Genomic DNA, 12,053 nt, shown 5'->3' with positions numbered 1-12,053 from the left:
TGAAAAGCTTCAAGTGAGGGTGAGTAGAAACAGATCGAACCATTTTGTGGGGTTAATTATGGGCGACCTAACCTTAAAATCTCACTATACGAGAAGAAACCTAAAATCAAGAACATTTAGCAGCATTAATATTTGTCTAATTAGACTGGTGAACAAAAAGTTGTAGTAGCATCTATTTAAAAATCTATGTGGATAACAAAATATTTCCATATCCGCAGAAAAATTCTCCCACACACTTATTTCACTGAATTCCAAGCCCTAAATTCTCCCTGGTAAGTTTCTCTATGAAATAATTGTCGCATCTTTCCAATTTGTGACCCAATAAAAGTACCGTCCTTTAATTTGGCATCTCTCAACTGCGGAGAGACTTGTCTTGAGTATTTAAATCCTTCGCTCTATCCAAAGTTTAATGTGAAATTCTATCTAAAGAGATTATATTGAAAAGTGCTACATTTTGTAATAATTAATTTTGAAGCACACGGTATTTATACCTTCAATTGTGATTACTAAGTGAATTAACATCAATTACCCTGTATTTTAAAAACTAGAACCAATAAAACAAATCTAGTGGTGTATTTTAAATCGACGATTTACAAATTTGAGAAATCAGTTGACTGATTCCCTGCAGAAAATTTTTTGTTTCATTCGATCGAACTTTTCGTCTTTCCAGATAATTTATCAATTTAAAAATATATTCGGACCAGAATTGAGATCAATTGTAAGCGATCCGCAAAGTATTGACAACGTCGCAAAACGCGTAGATAAATTGGTTGTTCAAATCGAGAACACCGACTTCGATATATTCGATTTGAATAGCTCGGAAAATTGGGAAGCCATTATGGGTCTTTTTTATAAAGAAGTACGCCAACTTGAATTGGAAGGTGTCAGTTTTATAGACCAAAGCTTTAAAATGATCAGGTACGATATTATTTAACAGTTTTACATCGAAATTTCGACTAAGGATGGAGGTTAATTGATTTTGAAAAAGTGGCGTCATCTGTGTTTCGCTAGACACGTTAGTCATTTATAAATTTGTCTTTCACACTTTCATTTAGTTTTACATCGAAATTTAGACTAAAGATGGAAATTAATTGATTTTGAAAAAGTAGCTAGACACGCTTTTCCTTTATAAATTTCTCTATTCACACTTTCATTTAGTTTTACGTCGAAATTTGAACTAAAGATTAACGTAAATTGATTTTGAAAAAGTAGCGTCATCTGTCTTTCGCTGGACACACTTTTCATTTATTAATTTGTGTATTCACAATTCAATATGCTTGATATTAAAGTTTGGACTAAAGATGGAGGGTAATTGATATGATATAATAAAGTAGCGTCCTTCAATTTTATAGTGTATGTAGGATTAAATATGGCGGTTGATTAGTATCGATTACAGTGGCGTCCTCTATGCCTCGTTAGACACGTTATTGAAAAATAAATTTTCAGGAGTTCCGAAAGCGCTCTAGATATGTTATTGAAATTTAAATACATAGAAACTAGAGAGGTTATAATGAATAAGTTGATGTCTAAATTTGACGTTATACTCGATCAATACATTAAGGAAATTCTAATGGTTGACGACAATTTCACGGTACGTACACACGATTAGTGTTCGAAATAAAAGAAAAATTATAATTAATTATTTTAGAGATACAAAAGACATCCGATACTATATAAAAATATGCCGGCTAGAGGAAGCGCCATCTATTGGGCGCGTTTATTATACTACAAACTAAAAAGACCGATTTTAAAATTCCAAAAGGTACCGGAAATAGTAAATTCTTCGATGAAAGCCAGTACATTCAATCATTATTTGAAATTTGCGAAAGAATTAAAATATTTCGAGCAAAGTATGTATTGAATATTTGGTTATCTCTATATTATACACGGTGAGTTTTAAGTGTGTTTTGAAATATGACAGAAATTACAGTGGTAACTACATTGTTGTCAGATATTTGTTTTTGTTGGAAATTTACTGAAATTTTACTAGTTCTTGATACTAATTCGTAATTTAGAATTTTTGTTTCTATTAACGAAATATCTTGAAGTACTTAATGAAATTTTCTGACTCGTATCTTTATTTACAATTATTAACTGAGTGTAATTGATGAATTTAGAGAAAAAACGACAAATGGAGATTTGGGCATCGTGTTTGTTAATTGAGAATAGTTTCGAGGGGTCAAGGGAGACGTATAAATGGTTGCCTTCCAAATAAACATAATTATAAACCAAAAACGCCTCGATTTTTGAAATGCAACAGAAAAATTAACATTAAAGCCAAAATTTTATAAAAACCAGTCAGGTTTCCGGAATTAAAACTCACTTTGTATAAATTTATTTAAAAAATTACATAAAAACGCGTGCGCAGTGTCTATATTAATATTATTTAGCGAAATTTGACGACTGGGTGCGAAAATTCAGCGCGACTATGGAGAAAGCCCTTCAAATGGACATTTTGAAATTGACCAACGTAAGTAAGAAGAGTACGTTTTACAGACCTCCGAAATACAATCAATCGTCTGCTCTTACTAAATCTGTAAGCACCCGAACTAGCGTGACAAAAGGTTTGTTAATCAAATATACGATCTCTCGCCAAAAAAGTGATGTCGGAAATTGCACGTTTTAGCACAAGTAGGAAAAGGATCTTCTAGCAGGAGAAATTCAAGCAAGAGTAGCACTAGATCCGTTCAAGATATCATGGAAAGGATCCATTCGAGAAGAAATTTAACGTGGCACGAAATTATCGGTAGTTACATTTTAGCGGATTTGGGTAAGAGAGCGTTTAGAATAGTTGGCGCGGTCAATAGGATATTTTTATTTAGGATTACAATTCGACATTAATTTTGACGACGAGCTTTGGGCTTGTTTCAAAAGTGTGGAATTATTGGAAACGATGAAATTTTCTTTACCGGAAAATGTTAGAATGATCGCCATCAAAAAAGAGAAGACGCAAATTAATGTTAATGCCGTAACTTTAATGGTGAAAAGATATAATGACATTGTATATAAATTAACAGAATCTCAAGTAAGATTTTAATCAATTTAATCAATTTGGAATTTTCTTTTTTCTGTATTTTTATTTTCTGTCGAACATTGTAGCTTGAAATTGTGCAAATATCGAAATGAGGCGTTTATTTGAGAGTAATTTGGATTTTTTACTATTTTTGAAAATAAAACCTTGTGGAAACCAAATAGAAAAACAGCCTCCATTTAGATCAATAAACTTTTTCATGGATTTGAATCAATTTTGTGATTTGAGCGCATGAACGAGTGTACAAAACGTTGACATCGCAATTCATTTTTGATCTGCGGAAAGAAGAAATCGTTGTGTGCAAAACAGGGGATGTGTGGCAGATGATTCGATATTTTGACTGTTCAAATAAGTTTTTGTTTGAACTGATATGTGAGAGCTCGCGTTATCGTGGTGGAGAATGATGCGTCTTCTGCGATTGGTTTTCGCGATTTTTTCGAGAACTTTATCAATTGCTATATCTATTTTCGGGTAGAATTCTTGTTTGTTGTTAAAGGAGATGTGATTTCAACAATTCTGTCATTTTTGTTGATTTTTTCAGAAATTCCGTCATTTTGGTAGTTCTTCTTTCGAAAAATTTGTTCCTTTTTGAAAAATTGTTTTCCTTTTTGTTGCTTTTTTTATATCTTATTGCTTTTTCAAGCATTCTGTCATTTTCTGTAGTTTTCTTCGAAAATTCTGTAATTTTTTATGTTTTTTTTCAAAAATTTAGTCATTTTTGCTGTCTTTTTTAAGTATTCTGTCATTTTTGTAGCTTTTTAAAAAGAGTTCTGTCAATTTTGTTATTTTCAACAATTCTGTCATTTTTTATGTTTTCTTCAAAAATTTAATCATTTTTTTTAAACTTCGACATTCTGATTCCTTTTTGCTACTTTTATTCAAAAATTTTGTCACTTTCTGGTAGTAATCCATCATTTTTATCACCAATTCGTAGTATTTTGTAATTTTTGACACTGCTTCGTATTATTATTTTAGTTTCAGTCACTATTTCGTAGTAATCTGTCATTGTTAGACACTATTTCGACAGTTTAAGTCATTATAACGTAGTAATTTGTCATTTTAGTCACTATTTCGTCATTTTTAATCATTATTTTTGATTTTTTGATGTGCGGAAGCTCGCGTTGTCGTGTTGGAGAATTATGCGTCTTCTGCGATTGGTTTTCCTGATTTTTTCGAAAATTCTTATCAATTGTTCTATCCATTTTAGGGTAGAATTCTTGTTTGTTGTTAAAGGAAACGTGATTCGCTTAACGTTTGATGGCTAACTGATAGTAGTTGATCTGGTAGATAATCTTTTGTAAGGGTCAGTTACACCTAATTAGCATTATTGTAAACCAGCATAAAAAGGGTGGTTACCGATCGCAATATATTGTTGGACTGGCGATTTTTCTGCTGACGAGAGTGTAGATAGAAGCGCCCAAATGTTCACAAATTCATATTTAGTTGATAAATCGTATGGACCAAAATTTACTATGTAATAGTAGCTGCGCGATGTTGCCATTTCTATCTTCTCTAGTTCACTGACATCTTAAGAATAGATTGAACTACATGGTGTCCGTAGAATGATGATGTTAGATTAGTATGTTTATTAATTTGTTTTCTAGATGCATCTGTTGAAAGAAAAAATGCGAGAAATCGAACTAAACATCCAGCCGGGATTGATGAGGATAAAATGGTCTTCGTTAGGAATAACCGAATACGCCAACGACAATCTGATTCTCATTAACAATCTAAAAACTTTGTACCTTCAGGTTGAACACGTAGAAAACGATATACTAAAAAGAATCAAAATTTTATCGAATGCTAATCTGTTCGATTTTGAATCGGTGAGTTTTTAATTTGTTTCGTTTATTTCGTTTCTTTTCCTGATTTAATTATATTTTCAGTTACCTCCGGATGTGGATAGATTATCGTGCAAGGACTTCTTTAACGTAATGTACGATAACCGTACGGAAAAAATGTCGAAATTAATGAAAATTTACGATTCTTTCGCTCCAATTCTTACGAAACTCGAAACGATGGTTTTGGGCACAAACACGGGACGCTCTCCGGCAATGTTTCCTTATTACACCTCGTGGGAAGAAGAAATGTATAAAGCTCTCATTACTATGACCATTAAAAACTTGGATAATTTCAATTCAAAATTGGAAGCGAAAGAAGTAATTCTTACGTAACATAACCTTACTTTTTATCATATCTGTTACACCATATCGTCTTGTTATTTTGTAAAAAAACGTGGCGTAATCATCAAGGGAAAGCCGTCTCTAAATGATGACCAAACTTGGAACATGCCTCAGAAATGCCATTCGTAAAAATTCGTTGAAAAATTTTATTTTCACACACACAAACGCGCGCGCGAAAATGTCCGCATCCACCCCCGGATAAATCCACGAATGGATGGGAAGATATCACCAACCCCTGTCATTTCAACAGGTCCTTTTATTCGCGTCACAATTTCGCGCGTAAATTCCTTTTCTTCCTCTGAGTTTTATGGGAGTTTCTGGGATGTCTTGTCTTTTTGTTAAGAGTTGTCCCGATGGCTATACACTCTTAGCTTCTTTTTCTGGACATCTTTCGCTGCCTTGGGTAAACCCTTCTTCGGCAAGAAAAGATCGAATCCTATTGGTCATTCGCGTGTTTTACAGCTGTTTTTTTTTTCAAGAATTCTGTCATTGTTGTTGCTATTTTCAACAATTCTGTCATTTTTCTTGCTTTTTAAAAAAAATTCTGTCATTTTTTTGCTTTTTTAAAAGAATTTTGTCAATTTTGTTGTTTTTTTAAGAGAATTCTGTCATTTTTGTTGCTGTTTTCAAAAATTCCGTTTGTTTCGAAACATTTGTTTCTTTTTGAAGATTTGTTGCTTTTAGTTGCTTGTTTTAAGAATTCTATTATGTCTTGTTGCTTTTTCAAGAATTCATTCATGTCATTTTTGGTAATTTTTTGCGAAAATTTTCACATTTTTAATGCTTTTCCGGGAATTCTGCCATTTTTTGCAGTTTTCTTCGATAATTCTGTCATTTTTTATATTTTCTTCAAAAATTTAGTCATTTTTTCTACTTTTTTCAAAAATTTTGTTACTTTCTGGTAGTAATCCATCATTTTTGTCACCAATTCGTAGTATTTTGTCATGTTTGTCACTGTTTCGTAGTATTATATCAGTTTCAGTCACTATTTCGTAGTAATCTGTCATTGTTAGACACTATTTCGACAGTTTAAGTCATTATTATGTAGTAATTTATAATTTTAGTCACCATTTCGTCATTTTTGATCATTGCTTTATAGTAATCCGTCATATTTAGTCACTATTTCGTAGTAATCTATCATTTTCATCACCATTTCGTAGTATTTTTGTCTCTGTTTTGTAGTAATGTGTCAATTTATGTCACTTTCTCGTCGTCATCCGTAATTTTGGTTACTATTTCCTCTTTTTTAATCACTATTATATGGTATGGTGTCAATTTAAGTCACTATTTCATAGTAATCTGTCATAGATAGAAACTATTCCGTCAGTTTAAGTCATAATTTCGTAGTAATTTGTCATTTTAGTCACTATATCGTCATTTTTTATATTTGTTACTGTTTCGTAGTATACAGTCAATTCAAGTCACTATTTCGTATTATTTTGTCAATTTAAGTCACCATTTCGTATTATTTTGTCAATTTAAGTCACTATTTCGTAGTTTCTGTCAATTTTGGCTTCTTTCCAGGTCCCCAATCCGGCATCCTATCGACTGCGTCTTTCGTCCAAAGGGTACTGCAAATTTTTGACAATTGACAGACAAAAGTCTTACTGTGACATAATCTTGATTATTCTTTATTTAAACTAGAATTAAAACCATAGTTTAAGCTTTAGTTTAATGTTCAGTTTCACCCCAGGCTATTAGCACACGTGTTCACTCGACGAAATCATTGAGTCGAGCATTATGTGAAAATTTTTAGGGATGCTCCGGTGTTGTTTCCTCGGATGTATACCTAAATATCCGGCATTGGTTAACTGCCATCTCTTATATAACTTTTTAAACAGCGGATTATTTGTTTTGAGTCAAGCACAGACATAAATTTCGTACAATATTTTTTGTAGCCGATGTTTCAAGTTGACGCCGTGGTTGTTACGCCAGAAATTTTACTGAGACCTACGGCTACCGAAATATATAATATACTGATAAAGAATTCGAAAAATTTCATGGAGAGATTGAAACAAATACCGAGATGGCAGAACAATTCGTGCATCAATTGCGAACCGATTAAAGTTTCGCAAACCGAGGAGTATCTTTATTCGTATTACGATGAAATTATCAAAGTTCCAGACGTTAACGAATCGTTGGGGAAACAAGCCGATACGGCGCACAAGGTAAATTATATAGACCAAAACGAAAAAATAAAATTTCAAGAAACAAAATCTATTTACATTTACTTTTCATTTTTTTACGCCTTTTTCCGCTCTAGATTAAGTTTATGATTGATTCATAATGACACAACCCCTTTAAATCATCCCTTGCGAGTAGAAAATTTCATAATATAACAGATTAGTCGAGATATGGAAATAAATCTTTTTTTTCGACACCATTTTTGTAATACGATTTGTCTTTAGTCAAAACAGAGGTGATAACTTCTCAACTGAGCATAATTTCTTTCCAACGAACTTCCTCTTGAAATCTGAGACGATTGAGGTATAAACCGAATCTGTCCAATATATTTCACAATCACAACAGTTAAAAGTTGAAACTTTTTGAATTATGCTTTAAGAAAGCGTTTTTTCAGTATCAATTAAAAAAAAAGTTGGGGTTACTTTCCCCCTGTTGCGAAACCAAACTTAATCACAGCGTAGATTTTAAAGAAGGTTTAAAAAAAACGATTTTGTTTCTTCTAAACTCCAACGAAAATTGACATTTGATTGAACTATTAATTTTTATGATATTTTGTTAATTCATTTTGTAAATTAAAGGTTATTTTGGCGGTAAATAAACAATTACAAAAATGGAAGCGATACAAAAACCTATGGAGCTACGATAAAGTATCGACTTGCGAAAAACTGATTCAAAAAACGACTAATCTATCGGTTTTCGATGAAAAATTTATGTTTTATCTAGAAATAGTTCGAAATATCTACAACTTTAATCCGCTGAAAAACGTCGAAAGTATACAATTAAATTTGAGACCACTTCTCGATACAATCGTCGAACATTGTCTGGAATGGAAGACGATATTAGGCAGATTGATCGATGAAGATACCGAAGCTAAAATGATGGAAATGAAAGAGAAAATCGACGAATTGAAAATTTTGGTTCGAATGAACATCAAAGTGAGTATTAATTAAAAAAAAAAACATCACGTATTTTTGATAACACATGAGGCTACAATCGTTTTATAACACTATAGCTTTTTCGATTGATTAATGCCTCTATTTGTTTTCGCAATGAAAAATTTGACACGCCTTGTGGTGGTAAATTGAATCAATACATTTTATATTCATTATTTCAAAAGAAAATATCTCGTAACTGAGTAAAATCAATCAGTTAAATAATTTATCAGCTTTTCGCATCGCGCTGTTGCACGAACGTATTCTGTGTGCTCTTTCCATGACCTACGTCATAATCTCGGATATGTTTAACAGAAGAAGTTATCTGCATTCAGTCCAGCGCACATATGGTGGATAGATGTCGTGTTAATAGCTTTTATCCTCGATTTTTCAAACTGATTAGTTCTTGTTGTTTTAACAAAGAAGTTTTGTACTTCAGCTCAGGAAGTGGTAGTACTTAGACATAAAATATCACCATCGGCGCAAATTTGGGAGTTTAACTAACGCAATTTGACAAAAATTTGACGCCCTTGCTAAGATCAATACTTATCAATAGTTTCTAATACTCCAAAAGACCTTGATTTGGAGTACTGTTCGTACAATTGGGGCTCGGTTCTCAAGCATACCTTGAAGATGATGGACTCAATACAAAAGAGGTTGATTCCGCTCATAGGCGACCAGAAACTTTGAGAGCTTAGAACACTGACCGACTTTGTTTTACTGAAACTATTCAGAGCCTTCCAACATAATCCCATCTAAAACAGTATTTGCATGACTAGCTCATGAACATAGAATTCGCCTGCAGACGTCGCTCCTCCAAAGAAAAGAGTCCCAATAAATTCTGCACGTCTGAGGGCAAATTCGATGTTTATGAGCTAGTCGAAAAGGTCATGAAAATACTGCTCTAGAAGGGATGATGCTGGAAGGCTCAGAAGAGCATCTGCCTTGGTAGTTTCGACTTCTTTCTGTGCTCTAAGCTCTCCAAGTTTCTGGTCGCCTATTAGCGGAATAATTTTTTTTTTGTATTGAGTCCATCATCTTCAGGGTATGCTGGAGAGCCGAGTCCCAAGCCTGCAAACGTCCAGAATTTATTTGGACTCTTTTCTTTGGAGGTGCGACCCTAACATTACAACCTACCAAAGCTCAAGATGGATATTCACATCAATATTATAAATAGAGAAGAAAAGATTTTTCGGTTTTGTAAATTGAATCAAATAAAATTTCCTTTTCTAGGGTTTAGAGAAGTTCAAAAACGTCCTTCAAGCTATAGCCACGATTTCCAAAGGAAACATATCGGCGGAGTTATCTTTCTACAAGTTCAAAGAGACCTACAGGATGTTGAGTCAACACGGTATACAATTTCCTCCTGAGCACGAAGCTCTCGCTTACGCTTTGGAAAAAGAATGGAAGGAATTGTTACTATCGGCCATTTATAGAGAACAAATTTTGGAATCTACTAAAGAACGTTTCGCGCTTTTAACGCAAGCGCAAATTAACGATTTTTTGGAAATAATAAATGCGTTTGTTAGTAAATACGAAGCCGAAGGTCCCGGCTCTGTAGGAGAAAATCTCGATTTAGGTATGTTGAAAAATATGTCGAATATCAAACGAAATTTAATATTAGTTCCTTAGAATATCAATTTCCTTGTTGTTGTTGAGTTGAAAGATAAGAAACTCCATCAAAACCACCAATAGGTCAAGAAACCCTTCTTGGTGTAGCCAGATATTGCAAGACACACTTTAAGCCACCCATAAATGGACCTTCTGCTACTCCACTTAAATAGACTCAAAATTCGACTGATGACTGGACTTTTAACCGACGTTTCTTCACATTAGGGACATCATGGATCACCAGGAGGGCCGTTGGTGTACGGAGGAGAAAGAAACTGCGTACCAAATGCCAAAATTGAAGTTCAAACACTTGCACAAGCCTCACAGTTTGCCAAGAAGAAGGCTTATGTCTTCTTCTATCCTACTTTGAACTATGAACGTTGAATCAACTTGTACACTTCACCGGAGGGTTAATATCAAAGGATTATGCCCATCGCTAATATGTGAAAGGATAATTTCGGTGGGTTCCCCAATACCCTTCCAATATGCTCAATATGGGTGAAAGAAAAATTAGTTTGGTGATCAATGACTACCGAATAGGATATTTAGAAAAGCTAGGATGTGAAAGAAGCGTAAACAATGCTGTTTAAGTTGCACTTTTCCAGGGAGTCTTCATAGATTGAAAGTAAACTGATTACCTTCAGTACTTGGTTATCGAAACGTGCGTCAAACAGTGTAATCGTGAGTGTTGGTGTAGTGGTAGCGTAAACAGTCTTCAGTCTCGTCGAAACGCGCGTCAGACAGCGTAATCGTGAGTGTTGGTGTAGTGGTGATGTGAACAGTGTATTCAGTAGGAATATAACTAACGGTTCCAGAAATTCCAAAGGAAGAAAAATTTATAATGGACGAACAAATATATACCAAAGAGTAGAAAACAAGGCTACTTCGCGTTTTCCACTGCCTTGATTAACAGAAAGCAATTGACAAACTTTTAAGGATTTAATTGAATATATAGTTGAGAAATCGCAACTAACGAAGTAGCTGAAATAGAAGAAAGAGATGTAGAAACTGCGTTGACGAAATTTAAGAGCAGTAAAAATCGAGGCAAGCGGCGGGAGAAGTCTGAAACTGCATCTAACAGCTATAGCTCTTAATACAACCTCGAAGCTAGTAACAAAAATAATGACGAAAGAAATGAATGAAATCACCACATCGAGCGATCAACAGCAAGGATTCAGATCAGTAAGATCTTTTACAGATGCGACAAATAACTTAAAAATCCATCGAGTATAATAAACCGGCGTTCATGTGTTTTATAGACTTGGAAAAGGCGTTTGACCGAATACACCTTTTATACAAAAGGCAAATCCCATATAACATCATAAAAACCATCGAAAACATTTAACAGAGAAACAAAATACAAGCCAAAATCAATGGTATAACTAGCGAGGAAGTTTTTGTAAGCCATGGTATTCGACAAGAAGGTTCTCTTAGCCCCGTATGGATGAAGTACTCGTAACCTGAAAGGGTATAAAATGGGGAACAGATACCTCAAGATCCTATCCTATGCCGATGATGGTGTTCTAATTGCAGAAAACGAAGATGACAAACAAACTGGTTGTAGATGACGAAATTTTACTCGACAAGAGATGAAATTTAAATATTTACGCAAAGAAATATCAAGATACGGTGATATCGAAGAAACCAAGCGGCAAAAGCAGCACGAACCTCAGCTTACAATCTTCCGAAACAAATATATCGGAATCGAGACCAAATCACGAATCTACAAGGCCTTAATTGACATGCACAGCGGAAAACAGACCAGATACATCGAACCCAACGAGAATATTAGAAACCAAAATAAAAATAGTGCGCAGGATCGGTGGATAAACATTTTTTGTCAAGGAGAAAAACGAAGACTTTAGAAGAACATTTAAAATTGACACATGGAAACGAATGGATATTGGGAAGAAAGAGATAATGGAAGGAAGACATAGATCGAATGAATGACGAAAGAATGGTCAAAATAGTTAGAGACAAGTCGCCGAAGCGTAGCAAGAGATGGAGCGACAACCTCTCTAATAATTAAACGGCAGAGACTACGAGTTAAAACAAGCTAACATTAAAGAAAGATGGGAGGTTCTCAGTATTTATTTTCGTAAATCATCTTTC

The 12,053-nt window shown here is 33.9% G+C and overlaps 1 protein-coding gene across 1 annotated transcript in view; it reads left to right on the top strand.

Annotated features, from left to right (window-relative positions):
* The window catches only part of LOC130452353 (dynein axonemal heavy chain 10), a 67,993-nt gene that overhangs the window by 6,104 nt on the left and 49,836 nt on the right, over positions 1 to 12,053 (top strand). The window contains exons 10-20 of the mRNA XM_056791560.1: positions 671 to 918; positions 1,447 to 1,591; positions 1,649 to 1,850; positions 2,391 to 2,564; positions 2,627 to 2,770; positions 2,823 to 3,025; positions 4,636 to 4,857; positions 4,918 to 5,190; positions 7,113 to 7,382; positions 7,977 to 8,333; positions 9,564 to 9,909. Of these exons, the coding sequence (XP_056647538.1) occupies positions 671 to 918; positions 1,447 to 1,591; positions 1,649 to 1,850; positions 2,391 to 2,564; positions 2,627 to 2,770; positions 2,823 to 3,025; positions 4,636 to 4,857; positions 4,918 to 5,190; positions 7,113 to 7,382; positions 7,977 to 8,333; positions 9,564 to 9,909 (2,584 nt within the window). The remainder of the gene's footprint in view (positions 1 to 670; positions 919 to 1,446; positions 1,592 to 1,648; positions 1,851 to 2,390; positions 2,565 to 2,626; positions 2,771 to 2,822; positions 3,026 to 4,635; positions 4,858 to 4,917; positions 5,191 to 7,112; positions 7,383 to 7,976; positions 8,334 to 9,563; positions 9,910 to 12,053) is intronic.

This window comes from Diorhabda sublineata, chromosome 1, assembly GCF_026230105.1.
Source record: "Diorhabda sublineata isolate icDioSubl1.1 chromosome 1, icDioSubl1.1, whole genome shotgun sequence".
NCBI lineage: Eukaryota > Metazoa > Arthropoda > Insecta > Coleoptera > Chrysomelidae > Diorhabda > Diorhabda sublineata.
This window is presented reverse-complemented; position numbering and strand designations above follow the sequence as displayed.